The sequence below is a fragment of the Gorilla gorilla genome, chromosome 1, assembly GCF_029281585.2.
Source record: "Gorilla gorilla gorilla isolate KB3781 chromosome 1, NHGRI_mGorGor1-v2.1_pri, whole genome shotgun sequence".
In the NCBI taxonomy this organism is placed as follows: Eukaryota; Metazoa; Chordata; class Mammalia; order Primates; family Hominidae; genus Gorilla; species Gorilla gorilla.
In genome coordinates this window covers 228,509,383-228,531,901 of record NC_073224.2, presented here as the reverse complement: position 1 = coordinate 228,531,901, position 22,519 = coordinate 228,509,383, and the positions used below count along the sequence as shown (strand labels likewise).

The window sequence follows — 22,519 nt, the reverse complement described above, 5'->3', positions numbered from 1 at the left end:
TTGGGGACTGCTTTAGGAAAACTGAGCACTTACCAGTGGCCAGCGCCAAATTAGTCACTGCGGGGAGAATGCAAAGTAACCAGGCGTGTTTCACGGAGCCCAGGGGCTGCTGGAGAGAGAGGCACTCAGCTGACCCAGGACCCCGGTGGACCCCTGCATAGAACCATAGTAGGTGCGAGTGGATGCCTGCTGAAGCATACAGAGGGAAAGGAAGGAGCAGGCTGTTGGTCCAGCGGTGGGTCACGGTGGGGGAGAGGGAAGACCCAGTTCCCCTTTAATCCTACAGGAAGAGAGGACTCCATGCTATGGATCAATTCTAGTCATCTGAACCTTAGGCAGTGGGAGGAGAGTGGTAGAGTGGGCTTTAGGCAGGAGGGAGGAACTATGCAGCAAAGGAGGAACTATGCCCTCTTCCATCTCCAACGGGCAATGTGCGGTATTCCCCCTTTCCCCCCGAGAGGGCAGAGGGGACAAAGCCCTGGCTAGAGACACCCTGTCCCAGCTCTGCAAGCCCTCACCTGGGGGAAGGTAAGAGTTTGGGGTGCCAAGGTCTTGGGGAGATGAAGGGAAGGAAGAGATGTGAGAGGTGCTTGGGGGGCTTTGCTGGTTTGGTTTGGTGGCTGAAGCTCATGTGCTTCCTTTCTGTAGAGTGAAGCCCCCTCCACTTTTTTTATGTTAGAGACAGGGTCTCACTCTGTTGTCCAGGCTGGAGTGCGATCATAACTCACTGCAGCCTGAACTCTCATACCAAACCTTTTTTTTTTTTTTTTTTTTGAGACTGAGTCTCACTCTTGTTGCCCATGCTGGAGTGCAATGCTCGATCTCGGCTCACTGCAACCTCCACCTCCCGGATTCAAGCGATTCTCGCTGCCTCAGCCTCCCAGGTAGCTGGGATTACAGGCATGTGCCACCACACCCGGCTAATTTTTGTATTTTTAGTAAAGATGAGGTTTCACCATGTTGGTCAGGCTGGTCTCGAACTCCTGACCTCAAGTGATCCTTCCATCTCGGCCTCCCAAAGTGCTAGGATTACAGGCGTGAGCCACCACACCCAGCCTCCCATGCCCTTTTTAAAATAAAAATACTATATATGTAATTGCACAAGGAATATATAAATATATTCTCAGAGCAAAACTATAAACGCTACAGATAAAGCCAAGTCTTTTGACACCGCCTCATCCTGATCCCTTCAAAGATGTAACCACCATAATTGATTTGGTGTGTTTCCTTTGCAGACCTTTATAAATGCATGTCCATATTTGTATTGTTTTAATAGACATATATAGGGTTTTCCATATACTATACCCTACGGTACATATGGTTCTTCATTTGGCTTTATAATGTCTATGAGGCATCTTGGTGAGCTTTCCATGCTGAAACTTACAGATCCTCTGCCTATCTTTTAAAATGCTATGTGATCTTTTGCCAAATGGGATGTTTCATAGTTTATTTATGTCCTGGATGGATGGGTGCTAAGGTTGCCACCATTGTTCTTTCTTTCTTTCTTTGTTCGCTACTACAGTGCACAGCCCTATATGGATGCTTTTGGAAATAAATGTCTGTGATTCTTTCCTAGACAAGAGACTGAGAAGAGAATACTGAGGTTGCAGGGCGAAAATGCATTCAAATTAAAAGACACCACCGAACTGCCTTCCAGGGTGGCTGGACAATTTACCCTCCCGCTAGCAGTGCAAGAGAGTAGTAACTTTCCCACATCCTAACCGACATTTGATCTTATCAGCATTTTAATTTTTCTCAATGTGATTAGTGAAAAGGGTTATATCCTTGTTGCCTTAATTTGCATTTCTCGCCTACCAGGGAAGCTGAGCGTCTCTCTGGGCTCAGTCTTTGGGGAAGGGGCTACCTGCCCAACACAGTACTCCTTTTTGCCCCTCAAGCCTTCTCCCACTTCTGTTTTTTCCAGTAAAGGTTCGGGAAGCTCGTTATTTAAAAAAAAAAAAAATCCCAAATTAGGGCTTGAATTTCCTTGAGTTTAAATTTTTTTTTTTTTTTTTTTTTTTTGAGATGAAGTCTCCCTCAGCTGCCCAGGCTGGAGTGCAGTGGCACGATCTTGGCTCACTGCAACCACCGTCTCCCGGGTTCAAGCGATTCTACCATCTCAGCCTCCCTAGTAGTTTGGATTACAGGCACTTGCCATCATGCCTGGCTAATTTTTGTATTTTAGTAGAGATGGGGTTTCATCATGTTGGCCAGGCTGGTCTTGAACTCCTGACCTCAGGAGATCCACCCGCCTCGGCATCCCAAAGTGCTGGGATTACAGGCGTGAGCCACCGCCCCCGGCCTAAATTTTTTTTTATTTTTTGGGACAGTCTCACTTTGTCTCCCAGGCTGGAGTGCAGTGGCGCAATCTCAGCTCACTGCAACCTCTGCCTCCTGGGTTCAAGTGATTCTCCTGCCTCAGCCTCCTGAATAGCTGGGATTATAGGCGCCTGCCACCTCACCCAGCTAATTTTTGTATTTTTAGTGGAGATGGGGTTTCGTCATGTTGGTCAGGCTGGTCTCGAGCTCCTGGCCTCAAGTGATCCTCCCACCTCGGCATCCCAAAGTGCTGGGATTACAGGCGTGAGCCACCGTGCCCATCCTGAAGTTCTTTTTTCATCTCTATTTGATTTTTCCCAAGACGCCATCATTTTTCGCCTGGTATTCTGAGGCAGGAATGCTTTCTTGCTAGCTGGCACCATCTGAGAGTTGGCCTCTGATGCTTCATATCACTGTCTTGTCCAATTGTGTTTTTTTTTGTAATATGACCCAGGATTAACTGGTGCATATCTGCAGAGAAAAACTTATTCCCCCATAGCTCCATCCTTTTCATCCAGGCACCATGTGGTGGGGTTGCGGGGCGGGGGAAGCCCCAGCCTTCCTGTGAACTCTGTAGACTTAGAAATTCCCCAACATCATGTTCCTTGCCAGTGCTAAGGCTAAACAAGCCTTCCTCCCACATCCATGTACCCCCAATTCCAGCCAGATGTAAGCATCTTTGCTCTGGGTTAGTGTGCAGGCTGGGACCAGGAAGGTTCTCATGAAAGTATCTTAGCTGGGGCCGGGCGCTGTGGCTCACACCTGTAATCCCAGCACTTTGGGAGGCCAAGACAGGAAGATTACTTGAGGCCAGGAGTTCAAGACCAGCCTGGTCAACGTGGTGAGACCCTGTCTCTACTAAAAATACAAAAATTAGCTGGGCATGGTGGCAGGCGCCTGTAATCCCAGCTACTCAGGAGGCTGAGGCAGGAGAATTGCTTGAAACCAGAAGGCGGAGGTTGCAGTGAGCCAGCACTCCCGCCTGGGTGGCAGTGAGACTGTATTTCAAAAAAAAAAAAAAAAAAGGAGGAATTTTAGCTGGGGTGATAGAAAAGCTCTATGTGTGACTCCTCCATCTAGCAATTTAACTTTAAAAGCTTAGCTAGTTACTCCATACTTTAAAAGCAATTTAACTTTGAAAGCTTAGCTAGTTACGCCATACAGTGGAGTGCTAATCTGGAATTTCAGGGAGTGGCAAGAGGGCAGGAGAGATTTTCTGGTTTTGTTTTGCAAAGGGGACATTTCCAGGGCTGCTCAAATCCTGCAGGGAGGCAAGGACGGGGTGGGGGGGCGGGGGACCTGGAGAGGAGGGGACCCTGAAGGAGTGGAAGGAGGGTCTGGCTTGTCTTAATCAAAGCCATCCCTTCCCGGGGCGGCACTAGTGCTCTGGGGTCAGGGAGTCGTGTTACTCAGCTTGAGAGCAGTGAGTGCCGGAAGGAGGGGCGTTTACTGTAAGTTTCTGCTTCTGCTCCCACTCATATCTGACTTAGACTCGTTTCTTGAGCCGATTGTGATTCATTCTAAGGTTTTTATACTCCCTCATCACCCTTCTTCACATCAGGACAATCATCAGAAGGAAAATGGGGCTGAAGGATGACTGTGTCTGGCCCCGGGGAGTCCTGGAGGCTTGAGGGTCCTTGGCAATGACGGTAGATCAGCCCAGCCTGGGCCAGCTTGTCCAGCCGGTACACTGACCCTGGGTGTGGCCCATCTGGGATCACAGTCCTCATTTCACAGACAAGGATTCAGTGCAGAGGCCCAGAGGTAGGGGAGAGTCTTGCCTACAGTTCCAGGACTGGTCGGGGTAGAGCCCACCTAAGCCACAGACTAGACACGCAGAATGTCAAAAAAAAGGGCAGCTCTCGGCCATACCAGTTCTCCACTTCTCTCTCTCCCCTCCCAGGTCCGCCCAGGGGATACTGGGGTGGGGGTGGGGGACCTTCTTCCGGTATCTATGGTTGAAAACCACTGGGCATTCTCGTGGCCTTGCTGGTGGGGAGGGACTTTTTATACATGGCTCAGTCTAGTTACTCCCTGAATGCCTAAGTCCTTTGGTGACATGCAAGTATTCATGCATGCATGCATCCAGCAGATCTGAAATGAGCAGCTGTTCTGGGTCAGGCATGGCTCCAGGGACTTGCATTTAGCCTCTGCTTGTATGCTCCCCCGTGACAGGATGCTTGCTCCTTGCTGAGGCAGCTCACACCATCCTGGGTTAGCTTTGGCATTTAGACGATCTTCATGATATGCTGAAATCTAGTTTCTTTTTCTTTTTTTTTTTTTTTTGAGATAGAGTCTCTCTCTGTCGCCCAGGCTGAAGTGCAGTGGTGCGATCTCGGCTCACTGCAACCTCCGCCTCCCGGGTTCAAGCAATTCTCCTGCCTCAGCCTCCCAAGTAGCTGGGACTACAGGTGCATGCCACCATGCCTGGCTAATTTTTTGTATTTTTAGTAGAGATGGGGTTTCACCATGCTGGCCAGGCTAGTCTCTAACTCCTGACCTCGTCCCTTTCAAAGTGCTGGGATTACAGGCATGAGCCACTGCGCCTGGGCTTTTTTTTTTTTTTTTTTTTTTTGAGATGGAGTTTCGCTGTTGTTGCCCAGGCTGGAGTGCAATGGCGCTGTCTCGGCTCACTGCAACCTCCATTTCCCAGGTTCAAGTGATTCTCCTGCCTCAGCCTCCCAAGTAGCTGGGATTACAGGTGCGTGCCACCACGCCTGGCTAATTTTTGTATTTTTATTAGAGACGGGATTTCACCATGTTAGCCAGGCTGGTCTCAAACTCCTGACCTCAGACGACCCCCCCGCCTCAGCCTCCCAAAGTGCTGGGAATACAGGGGTGAGCCACCAGGCCTGGCCTGAAATCTAGTTTTGAAAATGAGTCACCTCCCTGTTCTTCAGAAGTGCCTCTGGTGATGTGAAGACTGTGACTTTGGGTCCCCAGAGTCTCTCAGCCAGTCACATACCTGTCCTCCAACATTTATTCCTCACGTAGCGTGAGCTCAAGGCTCCTCATCTGCCTGTTCTCTTCAATTCATTCGTTCCACAAACACTTATTGAGCATCTTCTGCATGCCAGGAAGCACTCCGGGTGCTGCGAGTTCATCCATGCACCGCATAGCCAGGTCTCTGCCCCATGGAACTGACATTCCACAGGGGTGACAGTCAACAGACTGCTGCTAGTTGCAATGAGAGGATTAGAATCTTGTAGTGTGAGAGAGACGGGCGGCTCCCTAAGATGGGGAAAACAGGACTTGCAGACGGTAACATACACACGGAATGAAAAGAGGGAGGCAGCCAGTGGGAGATCAGCAGAAGAGCATCCAGGCCCAGGGGGTAAAAGCCCCAAGAGGCTAGAGGAACAGGAAGGAGGCCTGGGTGGCTGGAGGGAAGTGAGTGAAGAGGGGTGGTTAGGAGAAGGTGGCAGGAGAGGTGGTAGATCGTGCAGACCTTTGTGGACTGTGGTGAGGTTTTTGGCAGGGGAGCAATACTGCATGATATATTTAAAGTTCCTTCTGTCTGCTGTGGGGGCTGGGGGGTGGGGGGGAGCAGGCAGGATGGGAGCAGGAAGCCAGGTCATTGTAGTGATCCAGGGGAGGGGTGAGCAGAGGTGGGAATGTGCTTTTTCTTCTTTTCTTTTCTTTCTTTTTTTTTTTTTTTGAGACGGAGTCTTGCTCTGTTGCCCAGGCTGGAGTGCAGTGGTGTGATCTCGGCTCACTGCAAGCTTCGCCTCCCAGGTTCAAGCCATTCTCTCGCCTTAGCCTCCCGAGTAGCTGGGACTACAGGCGCCCGCCACCACGCCCGGCTAATTTTGTTTTTGTATTTTTAGTAGAGACAGGGTTTCACCGTGTTAGCCAGGATGGTCTGATCTCCTGACCTCGTGATCTGCCCCGCCTATGTAGAGACAGGGTCTCGCTATGTTGCCCAGTTTGATCTCAAACTCCCAGGGCTCAGGTGATCCTCCTGCCTGCGCCTCCTATTGCTGGGATTACAGGCATGAGCCACTGTGCCCAGCTGGAATGTGCTTTCAAGCTAGAATCAACAGGACCTGTGGATGGGTCCCGTGGGAGCGCAGAGGGCAGGAGGGAAATCAGGGATCCTGTCCGTATTTTGGAGCTCAGTATCTGGCTGCATGGAGGTGTCATTTTGGGATGTGGGAAAAAACAAGCGAAGGATAGAACAGGTGTTTTGGAGAAAAGTTCTATTTTGCCCATGCTCAAGAACAAGTGGGGGTTGGGTGTTGAAATGTGGAGCTCTCTACAGAGTTCAAGCCGCTGATATGAATCTCTGGGTACCAGAGTCAACTGTAGAAGTCCTGGTGCCACCTGGGCCAAAGACCACTCCCCAGTAGACTCACCTTACTTCTATTAACCAAGCCCAAGACCCCCTTTTTTTGGCCCCCACATTATCCTGTTCATTCATTCCAACCCAAGCCTAGGCTCTTTTATTCAGCCTGGTTACAGTGTATGCTAGTTTTCTTTTGCTGCTACAGCAAATTAGCACACATTTGGTGGCTTAGAACAACATGAAGGTATTGTCTTATAGCCCTGGTGGTCAAAAGTCTGTGACAAGTCTGTAATCCCAGCACTTTGGAAGCCTGAGGTGGGCAGATACTTGGGGCCAGGAGTTTGAGACCAGCCTGGCCAACATGGTGAAACCCCGTCTCTGCTAAAAATACAAAAATTAGCCAGGTGTGGTGGTGTGTGCCTGTAGTCCCAGCTACTCGTGAGGTTGAGGCACGAGAATTGCTTGAACCCAGGAGGCAGAGGTTGCATTGAGCTGAGATCGCAGCACTGCACTCCAGCCTGGGTGACAGAGCAAGGTTCTGTCTCAAAAAAAGAAAAAAGTCTATGATAAGGCAGCAGAGCTATTTTTCTTCTGGATATGCTGTAGCAAAATGTTTCCTTGCTTTTTTCCAGTTTCTAGAAGCTGCCTGTGTTCCTTGGTCCCTGGCCCTGCATCACTCTGAACTCTCCTTCCATCCTCACATTTCCTCTCTCTCTTTTTTTTTTGAGCTCGATCTCTCGGCTCACTGCAACCTCCACCTCCTGGGTTCAAGTGATTCTCCTGCCTCAGCCTCCCAAGTAGCTGGGACCACAAGCACCCGCCACCACGCCCGGCTAATTTTTGTATTTTTAGTACAGACAGGTTTCACCATGTTGGCCAGGCTGGCCTCGAACTCCTGGCCTCAAGTGATCCACCTGCCTTGGCCTCCCAAAGTGCTGGGATTACAAGCACGTGCCACCATGCCAGCTAATTTTTGTATTTTTAGTAGAGATGGGGTTTCACCATGTTGGCCAGGTTGGTTTCGAACTCCTGACCTCAAGTGATCCACCCATTTTGGCCTCCCAGAGTGTTGGGACTATAGGCATGAGCCACCTTTGAGAGACAGTAGAGTATTTGGTTAAAAGTATGAACTTTTTTGTCAGCCTGTCAAGGTTATCCCTTGCTTCTGACACTAGTGACCTTGAGCAAGTTAAGTTACCTCTGTGTGCCTCGGTTTCCCCATCTATAAAATGGGCTAATAACAGTAGCTACCTTGTATTGTAGGGCTGGTGTAAGGATGACATGAGTTAATATGTGTCAAGTGCTGAGAGCAGCTTCTGGACACAGTGAGTGCTGTGCAAATAAAGGTGAGCCTTATTAGGTGCCTGTTGTATGTGGGGCATTATGGATACAGCCATGGAGATGAACCAGTTCCAGTCCTTGCCCTCGATGGGTGGCAGTGTGGGAAGGGGAATACAGAAGAGAGGGTGGCCAGTACTGCGTGGGGGACTGTCTCGGGCCTGCAGGAGTCCAGAGGAGCCCATCTTTACTTCTGCCTGGGTCAGTAGGGGAGGGAGGCTCCAGAGTTTGCAGTGATGAGGCTCTGCACCACAGATGGTGCCATTGTCCTCGCCAGCTTTGCCCAGGGCTCTGGAGGCAGCAAAAGGGGTCAGAGGTTAAACAGCACATCAGTGCTGGTGGTTGGGGCGAGCCTGGGGCCTGCTTTGGAAGCCCCACCCAGCAGGTTCCCCTTGGGTTCTTGGGTCCTCCAGGGGGCTAAGAACTCCTAGAGGCGTCGCCCACAGCTTCATTTCAGCCATCAACTTTCTTGACGGATTGCTGCCTGCCAGGTACGGTTCCTGCTCAGAGAGTGCGTGCACAGATAGTGTGGCCTCCACACAGTTTCCTGAAATGGTTCCAACCTGCTGAGACCAGGAAACTCCTAAACTCCACCTTCACCTTCCCAGCCTGGGCAGGCACCCTTCCCACTCTTGATTCGGGTGAGGGAGGCCAGGACGCAGCGGCCAGGCCAAGAGTTTCCTCTGTCTCCAAACGGTCTGGGGGGCATGTGCCCCGCCCCCTCCCCACACACAGTCTGGGAGAGGGAGGTGGGCAAGCAAACACACCAGGCTGGGCGCCAAGGCTCACGCCTGTATTCCCAGCATTTTGGGAGGCCGAGGCAGGAGGATCTCATGAGCCCAGGAGTTTGAGAACAAACTGGGCAACAAAAAATTAGCCGGGCATGGTGGTACACACCTGTGGTCCCAGCTACTCAGGAGGCTGAGGTGAGAGGATCACTTGAGCCCAGGAGGTCAAGGCTGTAGTGAGATGTGTTCATGATCGCAGGACTGCACTCCAGCCTGGGTGACCGCGAGGCCCTGTCTTAAAAACAAACAAACAAACAAACAAAAAGTAAATACACAAGCCCCTTCTGAGCAAGTGGCCCGAGGCTGGCGCAGGAACCTAAGACACCTCCAAGAGGATCAGAAAGTCAAATACTCCTGGGGAGCTGGGCCCCGCTTCCTTTTCCTTCAGGTCCACTATATCCATCTCTCTCTCTCTTTCTTTTCTTCCTTCCTTCCTTTCTTCTTCCTTCTTTCTTTTCTTCTTCCTTCCTTCCTTCCCTCCCTCCCTCCTTCTCTTCTTTCTCTTTCTCTTTCTCCCTTTCCGTTCCTTTCCTTTCCCTTTCCTTTTCCCTTTCCCTTTTTCTTTTCTTTTTTTTTTTTCATTTTCTTGACAGAGTCTCACTCTGTTGCCCAGGCTGGATGGAGTTCAGTGGTGAGATCGTGGCTCAATGCAACCTCTGCCTCCCAGGTTCAAACGATTCTCCTGCCTCAGGCTCCCGAGTAGCTGGGATTACAGGGGCCCACCACCACGCCTGGCTAATTTTTATGTATTTTTACTAGAGATGGGGTTTCACCATGTTGGCCAAGCTGGTCTCAAACGCCTGACCTCAAATAATCTGCCTGCCTCGGCCTCCCAAAGTGCTGGGACTTCAGGTGGGAGCCACCGCGCCCGGCCCACTGCATTTTTCTTTGTAGCTGCCATCGTCCCGTGGCGGCTGTTGCTGCCCGGGAACGTACTTCAGGGCTGGGTGGGTTTTACCTTGTCTGAGTTGTAGCTAAGGATGCAGCTCCGACACTTGCTTCGGCCCTGGAATCTTCAGGATCCCTGCAGTCTCAACAATTGGCTCATGGAGCCGGCACGGGATTGCTGGGAGGCAGGAGGGATTTCTTGGTGGGAAGTGAGGATCGACCAGTTGCTAAATTCGGACTCAAGGCGTGATCTTGCTAAAGCGGACTCGCTCTCCTCCATCCTGTCCACCTCCCCACCACATTAATGACCCTGAAACCCTTTAATGCTTCCCTAGTGCCAAAGGCAACATGTCCCAAAGTCACCTTCTTTCTTTTTTTTTTTTTTTTGAGACAGAATCTCACTCTGTCACCCAGGCTGGAGTGCACTGATGTGATCTTGGCTCACTGCAGCCTCCGCCTCCCGGCTTCAAGAGATTCTCCTACCTCAGCCTCCTGAGTAGCCGGGATTACAGCCGTGCACCACTACGCTCGGCTAATTTTTGTAGTTTCAGTAGAGAGGGGGGTTTCGCCGTATTGGCCAGGCTGGTTTCAAACTCCTGACCTCAAGTGATCCACCCGCCTCGGCCTCCCAAAGTGCTGGGATTACAGGCATGAGCCACCAGGCCCGGCCTCAAACTCACTTTCTGGCAATGGCAGTTCTGAGAAAAAAGGTTCTATGGCCAACGAAGTTTGAGAAACATTGCAGAGTTTTCTGACTAGCCCCCATATCCTTCCTTGGAGAATCAAAGAGTAAGTAACCACATCAAAGGTTCTGAGAAGCCCCGTGATCTAAAATGAAACCTCTCGAATGGACTCCAGTGATTATTTGTGTTTGTTTGTTTGTTTATTTATTTATGAGACAGGGTCTCACTCTGTTGCCCAGGCTGGAGTGCAGTGTTGCAATCATAGCTCACTGTAACCTCGAATTCTTGGGCTCAAACAATCCTCCCACCTTAGTTCCTTGAGTAGCTGGGACTACAGGCACATGCCACCATGCCCAGCTAATTAAAAAAAATTTTTGTTAGGCCGGGCACAGTGGCTCATGCCTGTAATCCCAGCACTTTGGGAGGCCAAGGCAGGTGGATCACTTGAGGTTACGAGTTTGAGACATGGTGCAACCCAATCTCTACTAAAAATACAAAACTTAGCCAGGTGTGGTGGCACATGCCTGTAATCCCAGCTACTCGGGAGGCTGAGGCAGGAGAATCGCTTGAACCTGGGAGGCAGAGGTTACAGTGAGCTGAGATCGCACCACTACACTCCAGCCTGGGCGACAGAATGAGACTCTGTCAAAAAAAAAAAATTTTTTTTTTTTATAGAGACAGGGTCTTGCTATGTTGCCCAGGCTGGTCTTGAATTCCTGGGCTCAATCAATCCTCCCACCTTGGCCTCCCAAAGAGCTGGGATTACAGGTGTGAACCACTGCACCTGGCTGTGTTCTTCTGCTTATCATCTGTTACCATCCGGTAGCCCCAGCATTTGATGAAACGCTATTTGGGAAATGACAGTGAAGAGCTTCCGTACTCATCTCTTTTTCTGACTCCCGGACTCTCTCTTCTGCCTCCCTCTTGCATTTCTAAGTTCCCTTAAATTGCACTGGGCTCACCTGGACAATCCAGAAGAATCTCCCATCTGAAAGTCAGCGGGTTCACAACCTCGATGCCATCTACCACCCTGATTCCCCTTTGCCATGTAAGGAGACGTATATGAGCACATATGTGAATATATCACCCTAGCTCCTGGGGACCCAGTGAGGATGGTATGATGGTTGCTAACTGACAGAGCAGGAGCGTCACCATCTTGGACAAGCATTGCCGTTTTAAATTCTCCTTGATTAAAAACCGCCTAAATCCAGCCCCAAAACATCAGCCTAACGGCTAACGTCAGCATGACCATAAACCACAAATGACACCTCCAACCAGAAACATTCCAACACCCCCATCTGACTCGAGACATGCCAGCCCCAAGATAACCTCCCCTCTGACCAGAGACATTCCCAGCATACAGTAAAACTCTCCTCCACACAGAAACATTCCTAGCCTGCGAAAAGCTCCCATCCCAGAACCCTTAAATACCCTTAGTCCATAAAAAAAATGCTGCTGAATGAAATTGGCCAGAAGGCCTTCTTGGTTTTATTCTCTCTCTTTTTTTTTTTGAGATGGGGTTTCACTCGTCTTGCCCAGGCTGGAGTGCAGTGGCGTGATCTCGGCTCACCGCAACCTCTGCCTCCCTGGTTCAAGCGATTCTCCTGCCTCAGCCTCCCGAGTAGCTGGAATTACCAGCATAAGCCACCATGCCCGGCTAATTTTGTATTTTTAGTAGAGATGGGGTTTTACCATGTTGGTCAGGCTGGTCTTGAACTCCCGACCTCAGGTGATCCACTTGCCTTGGCCTCCCAAAGTGCTGGGATTACAAGCGTGAGCTACTGCGCCTGGCCTCAGTTTTATTCTCCAAGATAAACCTGTCTTTGGTAAGCCGCATTTCATATTTTTTTCTTCTTTCTTCAACTCTTACACAAAAATCATTTCAAGGTGTTTGCCTGTCCCTGAGTTCCTTCCAGCCAGGGACTCCAGGCTCCACCCTCTATGCTGTTTTCGTGTCCACTGTCTTTGGGTTTTATCTCCAACCCTGGGGCCAGGCAGCATGGGGCCCTGCACACTCTTTCTCAGCTGTGCAGGAACTGGGGAAAACTCAACTCGGCACCTGCTTGCAGTGGGACAACTGTGAGAGGTGCTGCCTGTGGCCAGGGATGGAGCCTGTGGCCAGGGATGGGTGTGTTTAAAGACGGGGAGGAGGAGGACTTTAGTTTCAGGTAGTCTCTTGGTCTGGAGCTCAAGTGAGCACTGAGTGTGGAGAGAGGGGTTCAGAGTCCTACAGTTAGGAGGTGACTGAGTTTGGCGTGTGGTGGTATAGTCTAGTGGTTGCTTAGGAGCGAGGGTGTGGCGGTAGACGCATAGTCCTCTAAAATGTCCATACATTCTACATTGTTAATTTGGGACAGGGTCTCACCCTGTCACCCAGGCTGGAGTGCAGTGGCCCAACCACGGCTGAAGAGATTCTCCCATCTCAGCCTCCCGAGTCGCTGGGACTACAGGTGCATTCCACCACAACCGGCTAATTTTTGCATCTTTTGTAGAGACGGGCTTTTCTCCTTTGCCGTGTTGCCCAGGCTGGTCTCAGACTCCTGAGCTCAAGTGATCCTCCTGCCTCAGCCTCCCAAAGAGCTGGGATTATAAGTGCGAGCCACTTCGCCTGGCCAAATGTCCACACATTCTAATCCTTGGAACCCGAGACTATGGATCTTGAGACAGGAAGATGATCCTGGATTATCAGGGCGGGCCCAATCTAATCACAGGAGTCCTTAAAAGCAGAGAACCCTTCCTGGCTGTGTTAGAGAGAGATGATAGAGGCAAAGAGAGAGATGTGATGTGAGAAGGACTCAGCCCACCATTGCCGGCTTTGCAGATGGAGTAAGGGGGCCATGAGCCAAAGGATGCCACAGTCCCTAGAAGCAGGGAACAGCCCTTAGTTGGCTGTCAGCAAAGAAACAAGACCTCAGTCCTACAACTACAAGGAAATGAATTCTGCCAACAACCTTAGTGAGCAGGGAAACCAACAGTCCGTTAAAGCTTCCGGTAGGCACACAGCACATGACCTGGATGGGGGTGATCAGAGAGGGCTTCCCAGAGGAAGTGGCACTCACGAGTGAGGTCTCAAGGATGAATGGGGGTGCACTGGATTTAGGGACCAGTGCAGGCAGGGAAACAGCACGCACAGGCTGCTGCAGGGAGTGGGGTGCCCGTGGGGTGCCAGTGGCAAAAAGAGGCTGGTAGGAGAGAGTACCAGGGGCTTCACAGGCAGGCAAGGAGGGCAGGGCTTCTTGGGCCACTGTTAAGACTTTGGTTTTTTTTTTTTTTAAATATGGACTGTTTCATGAATTTCCGTATCATCCTTATGCAGGGGCCATGCTAATTTCTGTATTGCTCTGATTTTAGTATATGTGCTATCGAAGCGAACACAAGACTTTGGGCTTTATTCATAGCTGGGTTGGAAGCCATCTGAGGGTCTTCAATAGGATGGAGGGGAAGACAGTAGATCGTGTTTTCAAAAGATCAGTCTGGTGTCTGCACTGTGAGCTGGGCGTGGTGGATGGGGTAGATGAGAGGAGACCCTCAGGTGGTCAATGTCAAGTCCAGATGGCAGGAAGGTGAGGAAGAGCTGGTAGATGTGGGGGTAAAACTGCAGGTTAAACAGACAGAACTAGTGATAGGTTGGGGGCCAGGGAGAAGCAAGCATTTCAAAAAGCAGTCAGTCTTGGCCAGGCATGGTGGCTCATGCCTGTAATCCCAGCACTTTGGGAGGCTGAGGTGGGTGGCTCATTTGAGGTCAGGAGTTCGAGACCAGCCTGGTCAACATGGTGAAACCCTGCCTCTACTAAAAATACAAAAATTAGCCAGGTGTGGTGCCAAGCGCCTGCAGTCCCGGCTACTTGGGAGGCTGAGGCAGGAGAATTGCTTGAACGCGAGAGGTAGAGGTTGCAGTGAGCCGAGATCGCACCACTGCGCTCCAGCTTTGGCGACGGAGCGAGTACTCCGTCTTAAAAAACAAAAACAAAAAAACCCTCAGTCTCATGGGGAGTGGGGAGCAGGGATCTCAGAGCCCTGGACTACAGCACCCCCCCACTCCAGGCAGCAGAAGCTGGTGGATCAGAGCACGTGCCAAATCCTGGCTCTAACACTGACCAGCTGTGTGACTTTGGGCAGATTTCTCGTCCTTACGTCTCAGTCTCCCCCATCTGTAAAATGGGCTGACAGTTGTTGGCTATTAGAATTACTTTTGCTATGGAAAGCAAACCGTTCCAGCATTTGCACTTCTTTCCGCTCAGCTTCTGCTAGGCCAGCGCATCTCAAACTCCCTGGGGCTCTTGTTAAAATGCAGATTCCAATTAGGGAGGTCTGGGGTTCTGCATTTTGAGAAAGTTCCAAGGTGGTGCCCCTGCTGCTGGCCTGGGGCCTCACCTTGAATAATAGAGCGCACAGCAGTGGAGATCCCCAGGAGACAGGGAGGGGAGGGGTGCTTACCTCGCTGGCCCTGCTCAGCTCTGGCCCCTCCGGGGATTTTGCATTTTATCTAACTCCCCGCCCACCCCACAGCTTCTAGACTCGTCTCCCACAGGTATGGTCCGGCTGAGGCCAGGTGGGGCTTTTTGAAAGTGAACTTTAACTGGTCTTGTAGGGAAAACCAAACCAACCTGGAAATAGACAGACCTGAAAATGGTAAGGTTTTAGGCCACCCTCTCTTCATCTTGACGCCACTAAGGTGGGGCGGAGGGCCTCCGGTTGCACAGCTCATTACCTTGTGGACACCTCACTTTGCCTTGAACCTGCGGGGAACTCCGCCCAAAAGCCCCCCCTCCAGTCCTTGGGCTTCCCCCTCCCACTCTTCGCTTTCTGATCCCTCCTTCCCTCCCAGGCAAGGGCCCGAGCACATCCCAGCTCCCCTCTTTCTCTTCCCCAGGGCAGCAGGAGCTGATGAGCCAGGCAGGGTGGGCCTGGAAATTCACAGGGCCAGACTTCTCCGGGCAGCGGCAGACGCCCCGGCCCTTGCCTCCTTCTCCACCAGGAGCTGGGACAGGTGAAGGGCCTGTGTAAGGGGAAGGGGGTGCCCCTTCCTTGCTCAGCTCCACATGGAAAATGGGGCCCCAAGTCCTCTGCTCCTCCTTCCAAGGGGATTTGAGAGGCACAGGCTGGACATCCCACCAGGTTGAGATCCCACGGCCCCTCCGCACAGCAAGAAGACTGCCCTCCGGTGGCAAGCTATGGATTTACCGAGAATTATTGCTGAAAAGAAGCCACCACCTCCCAGCATTTGTTGTCCTTGAGATGCTATTTACATATGTGGCTTTGTACATCTGTGTTCTCACTCTCTTTACGTATACTTATCACTACTTTATTTTTATCACTACTTTATTTTTTAATTCTCTTTTTTTTTGAGGCAGGGTCTCACTCTGTTGCTCATGCTGGAGTGCAATGGCGCGATCTCGGCTCACTGCAACCTCCGCCTCCTGGGTTCAAGGGATTCTCCCGCCTCAGCCTCCTGAGTAGTTGGGATTACAGGCATGCACCACTACGCCCGGCTAATTTTTGTATTTTTAGCAGAGACGGGGTTTTGCTACGTTGACCAGGCTGGTCTCGAAATCCTGACCTCAGGCGATCTGCTGGCCTCAGCCTCCCAGAGTGCTGAGATTACAGGCATGAGCCACCGTGCCCAGCCAAGATGATCCCAGTTTTGTTGGCAACATCCAAAGCATTGTAATCAGGAGCCAGTGGAACATATGCCTTCTTCTCTCCATCCGGCCGAATCAGGGTGCTGACCTCGGCCACATCCATGCCATAGAGCTTTGTCACAGCCTGTTTGCTCTGGTACTTGTTGGCTTTAACATCCACAGTGAACACAAGTGTGTTGTTGTCTTCTATCTTCTTCATGGCGGACTCTGTGGTCAGTGGGAACTTGATAGCAGAGTGGTCGAGCTTGTTTCTCCTGGGAACGCTCTTTCGAGGATATTTGGGCTTTTAATACCTATTTTTATTTATTTTTTTTGAGATGGAGTTTCACCCTTGTTGCCTAGGCTGGAGTGCAATGGTGCGTTCTTGGCTCACTGCAGCCTCCACCTCCCAGATTCAAGCGATTCTCATGCCTCAGCCTCCTGAGTAGCTGGGATTACAGGCACCCACCACCACTCCTGGCTAATTTTTTTGTATTTTTAGTAGAGACGGGGTTTTGCCATGTTGGCCAGGCTGGTCTCGAACTCCTGGCCTCAGCTGACCCTCCTGTCTCATTCTCCCGAAGTGCTGGGACTACAGGTGTGAGCCACCTTGCCCGGCCCTGGGTTTTTTTATTTTAAAGATGGGTAGCTTGTGGCCCAGAGATGGGGGAGAATTGGGGACACGGTGAAGCTCAAACCTCTCTGCACTTAGTTACTGTGTGACCTTGGGCAGGTGGCTACACCTCTCTGGGCTGCAGTTTCCTCATCTGTAACATGGGGTAGTGATCTGGCCCCAAAGAGCTAGCAGTGTGTAAAGGAGGAGTTGTGTGAAAGCAGGCACCCAAGGCCAGACTCGGGGGAGTAATGTGCAATACCATGGGCTCCCCATTCTCTGCACCCCCTACCCCTCCATTGACCCAGGTGTGATGGCAGGAGGGAAACATAAGCAGCCAGAGCCCCCCAGGTGTGCCCCAGGCCCCAGCAGAGTGAGCAGGGCCTGGGCCCATGGTCCCCATAGACTCCGTAGCTGTCAGTGAGATTAGCAGGCAGGCCGGGAGGGGAGACCAAGGACAAGGACCCAGAATGTTCCCACACTCAGCAGGCCTTGCCAGTGAGCCCTCACACCTCCAGCCAGCCCCAGGTGCAGGCTACTGAACTCACCCGGTGAGATGCTATGGGTTAGGAGCACTTCGGGTGTCCTGGCAGGTTCCTGCCCCCCTGGAGAGGCTCCCAGGAGCCCTCTGGGTGACTTAAGAGAGGACACTCTCCTCTCCTGCTGGAGGGAGGAGGGTGTCCTCAAGGCCCTGGGCTCTGGATTAAATAAGAAGGGAGACAACTCAAGCGCCATGTGACTATTGGGCAAATATCAGGTTCATGTATTATTTCAAATTAATATGGTGACATGTTTCAGACATGCAAAAAAAAAAAAGAATGATGTAACCAACACCCCATTTATCCACCTTTCAGCCACGCTGCTGCTTTCTGCTGCTTCCTGAACATGCCGGAAGCTTCACTGCTCCCTCAAGTGGAGAGAAGAGTCAGGCAGCCCTTTAGGCCAGCCAGGCCTCTCTCCTGGGGGAAAGTGGCTTCTGCTTCCTTCCCTCAACCAAGAAAGCCCCACATCGCACCAGGGGCCACCTCCTTTCTGCCAGGCACCATCTTGGATGCTGAAGACATGGAAATGCTACAAGGCTTCCTCCCTGCCTCTTGCCTCACTTCCTGCTTCCCTTCTCTTGCCTCACTTCCTGCTTCCCTTCTCTTGCCTCCCTTCCTGCTTCCCTTCTTTTCCCTTTCGCTCCACCCCAGAAGTTTCACATCCTGGATCACCCCAGAAAAGTGCAATGGTGTTCCCCTGTCATTCCATCTGGAAAGACAAAACTCTTTCCCTGGAATCTCAACAAAGAATTTCCTCTCTTGAACCCTTTCTTATGATGGTGCTTCACTTTCAAAGAACCCTTGAAACACATGGGGGGCTTGTTAAAAACATATCTTCCTGAGGCCGGGCCAGGTGGCTCACGCCTGTAATCCCAGCATCGTGGGAGGCTGAGGCAGGAGGATTACTTGACCTCAGGAGTTTGAGATCAACTTGGGCAACATAGCAAGACCCAGTCTCTACAAAAAGTAAAACATTAGATGGGTGTGGGGGTGCATGCCTGTGGCCCCAGCTACTTGGGAGGCTGAGGCGAAAGAGAGGACTATTTCAGCCTGGGAGGCTGAGGCTGCAGTGAGCCATGATTGCACCATTGCACTCTAGCCTGGGCAACAGAGTGAGACCCTGTCTCAAAAAAAAAAAAAAACAAAAACAAAACAAAAAAAACCCCACAAAAACCCACAAAACAAAAACCACACCTTCCTGAAAAGAGTGAGCCTCTCCGACCCCTACTTCACACCATGCACAAGAATGAAACTTGAATATGAACGATTAAACAATCTCATCTAGGAGTTAATGTAGGAGAATATCTAAGTGACACTGAGTGGGCAAATATTTCTTAAACAGGACAAAAAAAGGCATTAACCATAAAAGAAAAGATTAGTATATGTAATTTATTAAAGCTAAGAATGTCTGTTCGTCAAAAGCCTCCATAAAGAAAGTGAAAAGGCAAGCCAGAGGATGCGAGAAGATACTTGCAGTACATATAATCAACAAAAGCCGTGTATCTAGAATATGTAAAGAACCCTACACATCAATAAGAAAAGCCAGACAACCCAATTAAAAAAAAAATGGCCACAAGACCTGAATAGGCATCTTACAAAAAAGAATGCCTAAATGGTTAATAAATGTGGGAAAAGGTGCCCAACAACATTACTTATCAGAGAAATGCAAATAAAAACCACAATGAGGTATCACTACAGATCCAACAAGATGGCTAAAGTTTTAAAAACTGACACCACCAAGTGCTGACAAGGATGTGGAGCAATTGGAATCCTCAGACACTGCAGGGAAGTGCCTACTAGTACGACTACTTTAGAAGCCTGGATGGAGAATCTATCAGAACTGAACATGCCTTATGCCCCAGCAGTTCCACTCCTAGGTATATAGCCAACAAAAGCATGTACGTTTGGACACTAAAACATGTATACAGGAATGTTCCCAGCAGCACTATCATAATAACCAAAAAGTGGAATGTCTATCGAGAGCAGGCCCGGAGTGGTGGCTCATACCTGTAATCCCAGCACTTTGGGAGGCCAAGGCGGGTGGATCATTTGAGGTCAGGAGTTCAAGACCAGCCTGACCAACATGGTGAAACTCTCTCTGCTAAAAATACAAAAACTAGCTGGGCATGGTGGCACACACCTGTAGTCTCAGTTACTTGGCAGGCTGAGGCACAAGAATCATTTAAGCCCAGGAGGTGGAGGTTGCAGTGAGTTGAGATTGCACCACTGCACTCCAGCCTGGGCAATAGAGCAAGACTCTGTCTCAACAAATTAAGAAAGAGAGAGTAGACTAGACAAATAAATTGTGCATATTTGTGCGATGCTATACTGAAAAGCAATGGACAGAAATGAGCAACTGTTATTTGCAACAGTGTGAATGATTCTCACAATATAATGATGAATTAAAGAGGCCGATTGCAGGGGAATGGACTGCGTAATTCTACTTTATGTAAAATCCAAAAGCAGTCAACACTAATAGAGCGATAGAAATCAGCCTTTTGGGAGGAGTGTGTGGGAGGGGGGATGACGGAGGAGCTGGGGCTGGCAAGGTCCCATTTGATGAGTTGGGTGCTGATTGCCTGGTGCGTTCATCTTGTAAAAATGCAGTTGGCTGTAACTTGAGATCTGTGCACTTTTTTGTACGGGTGTCTTAGACTTCAACAAATACGTTTACCAGAAATTCGTATTGTTGGGCCCATCCCAGAGACAAGGTAGGAAGCAATTATGTTAATCCCAGGGCGATGGGATGGTGACTAGCCCCAGGTGAAGGTGGTGATGATTATGGTATGAAAAGGGCCAGGAGAATTTGCTGATAGGTTGTCTGAGAGGAGAGAGTCAAGGGAGACGCTAAAGTTTCTGGCCTGAGCTGGAGTAGCAGGGGAAGCGTAAGGGCGGTGTGGGTTTGTGGAATCAGGAGTTCTCGTCCTGATTTCTTTCCTATATTACAAAGCTCCATCTCAGGCCCCCTGGGACTGGTGGGGACAGAGGGAGTATGGATATCTGGGATCCACCTGGCCTCACCAGCTTTTCTGACCTGCCAGGATCGACCCTTCGAGGACACCTGTCATGGAAACCCCAGCCACTACTATGACAAGGCTGTCAGGAGGTGCTGTTACCGCTGCCCCACGGGTAAGTGGGGGCATTGGGGGTGGGGAGAAGGGGGGAAATTTGTCCTCAATTGATGACCCTCTTGGGGGATTGATGAGTGGGGAAACTGGAGCCAACCGTCATCGTCATAATTGGCTACAGTTTTCTGCAGGTCATTCCTAGCGTCGCGGAGTCCAGGGACTCTCTCGGAAGGCTAGGGCTGTAGAATTGAGACTGTGTTTCTTGCTGCCACAAGAATGTCCATCTCCATGAGTTTTTATTTTTAACGTAGAGCTTCCCTTAATTGGACACTTACTATCCATGAGTCCGAGACATTTATATGCACGGCATCATCTCATTAAGTGCTTGCAATGATCCTTTATTACACTCAATTTGCAGATGAGGCTACTGGGGCTTGGCAGGGTTAAGTTCCAGCCACTTCCCTTGATGACCAGGGTCACACAGTTGGGAAATGGTGGAATGATCAGGGCTGGGGCCCAGGGCTCAGAGACCTCAAAGCCTGGGCTGTCAACATCCTCTGACCACCCTTCATTTCTGGGGCCCGGAAGTCCTTTGCAGTTCTTTCTTTTCTCTCTTATTTTTATTTTTATTTTTTTTGAGACGGAGTTTTGCTCTTGTTGCCCAGGCTGGAGTGCAATGGTGCAATCTCGGCTCACTGCAACCTCCACCTCCCGGGTTCAAGCGATTCTCCTGACTCAGCTTCCCAAGTAGCTGGGATTACCGGCATGCACCACCACACCTGGCTAATTTTGTGTTTTTAGTAGAGACAGGGTTTCACCATATTGGCCAGGCTGGTCTCAAACTCCTGACCTCAGGTGATCCACCCGCCTCAGCCTCCCAAAGTGCTGGGATTACAGGCATGAACCAATGTGCCCGGCCTAATTTTTTTATATTAATTTAAAATAGAGACAAAGTCTCGCTATATTGCACAGGCTGGTCTTGAGCTCCTGGGCTCAATTAGTCCTCCTGCCTCAGCCTCCCAAAGCACTGGGATTACAGGCATGAGCCTCCGTGCCTGGCCTCTTTGCCGTTCTTGACTGCCCCAGCTCAGGACACGTGTTTATCCTGGGACAACCTGGACAATAGATTTCTCTGGGAGCTCCCAGACCAGAGCTCCCTTTCTGGAATGTTCCCCCACCCCCAGCACCGTGATTGACTTCTAGTCAATTACCAGGAAATCCTTCTGGAGCTGGGGTGAGTGTTGTTCTTTCCATTTTGTAGGTGATGCTTAGGCCCGAGGAGATAAGCAGCTGGAATAGGGTCATGAAGCATTTCTGCCCCTGTGGTTATTATCAAAAGTCCCAAGGCACCACCAGTGGTCTTAGATGGGCGGGGCAGGACATAATGATGCCCTCGTGGTCTCTGACCTCCAGGAACAGAGATTGTCACGGGGACATCAGCCTTTAGCTGTGCCAGCAAGGGTGGGAGGGAGTCTGTGTGTGTCTGGTTCATCATCGCCACTTCTTGCTTTGAGGACAGCAGGCCATTGCAAGTGGGCGGGCATCGTCTGGAGGGCTTCCGACAGTGGGGGCGGAGGGACCCATCCACCCAGCTGTACTGTCTGGAGGGTGGTGACAGGTTATGGCCATCAGGGCTATTCCACTGGAGCTGCGCAGGAACCCAGGTCAGTCAGTTCCTAGACTTGTGGCCTCAACTCCCCCATGAGATGCAGACCAGGCTCGTGCTCAGGCCACCAAAGGACAGAGGGAAACATTCTTGGAAAGAATTTGATGTTTTTGTATTTGATTTTGATTTCTATTTCCAACAATGATTCAAAGTATTCATTGTATGGGCAAAAGTAGTGGGTTGGATGCTATTGGACTTTCTTGCTTTTATTTTTGGTTTAGTGTTGATTTTGAATGATCTATTAGGTGGGTCCCCTGGTTTTTTCAGTGCTTCACTGGTCGGCCATCCACCCACCCATCCAAGTACCTGCCCCCTCACCCGCCCACCCATCCATGTACCTGCCCACCCACCCATCTTTTTAACCACTCACCAACCCACCCCTCCCATCCCCTTTCCATTTTTCTTCCCATCTAGCCCCTATCCATCCATCCATCTGTATTAGTTTGCTGGGGCTGCCATAACAAAATACTGTAGTCTGGGTGACCTAAACAATAGACATTTATTTCTTACAGTTCTGGAGGCTTGAAAGTCCAAGATCAAGGTTTTTGGAGGATTTGGTTTCTGGTGAGGGCTGTCTTCTTGGCTTGCAGATGGCAGTCTTCTCATGGTGGGAAGATCGATCTCTCTCTCTCTTTCTCTCTCTTTCCCCCTCTTCATATAAGGCCACCAATCCCACTGGATTAGGGCCCCATCCTTATGACCTCATTT

The 22,519-nt window shown here is 50.5% G+C and overlaps 1 protein-coding gene and 1 non-coding gene across 8 annotated transcripts in view; one reads left to right on the top strand and one right to left on the bottom strand.

The window, feature by feature from the left end:
* The window catches only part of TNFRSF8 (TNF receptor superfamily member 8), an 86,532-nt gene that overhangs the window by 7,856 nt on the left and 56,157 nt on the right, over positions 1 to 22,519 (top strand). For 6 of the 7 annotated variants that reach the window (XM_019033460.4, XM_019033524.3, XM_063702729.1 and 3 more), the window contains one exon: positions 20,119 to 20,206. In XM_019033460.4, the coding sequence (XP_018889005.1) occupies positions 20,119 to 20,206 (88 nt within the window). Of the gene's footprint in view, positions 1 to 7,867; positions 7,951 to 20,118; positions 20,207 to 22,519 lie in introns of all 7 variants that reach the window. The other variant, XM_063702740.1, reaches the window with a different exon arrangement.
* Positions 13,573 to 13,676, bottom strand: LOC115933361 (U6 spliceosomal RNA). Its single transcript, XR_004069214.1, has one exon. It is a non-coding gene; the product is annotated as a U6 spliceosomal RNA (small nuclear RNA).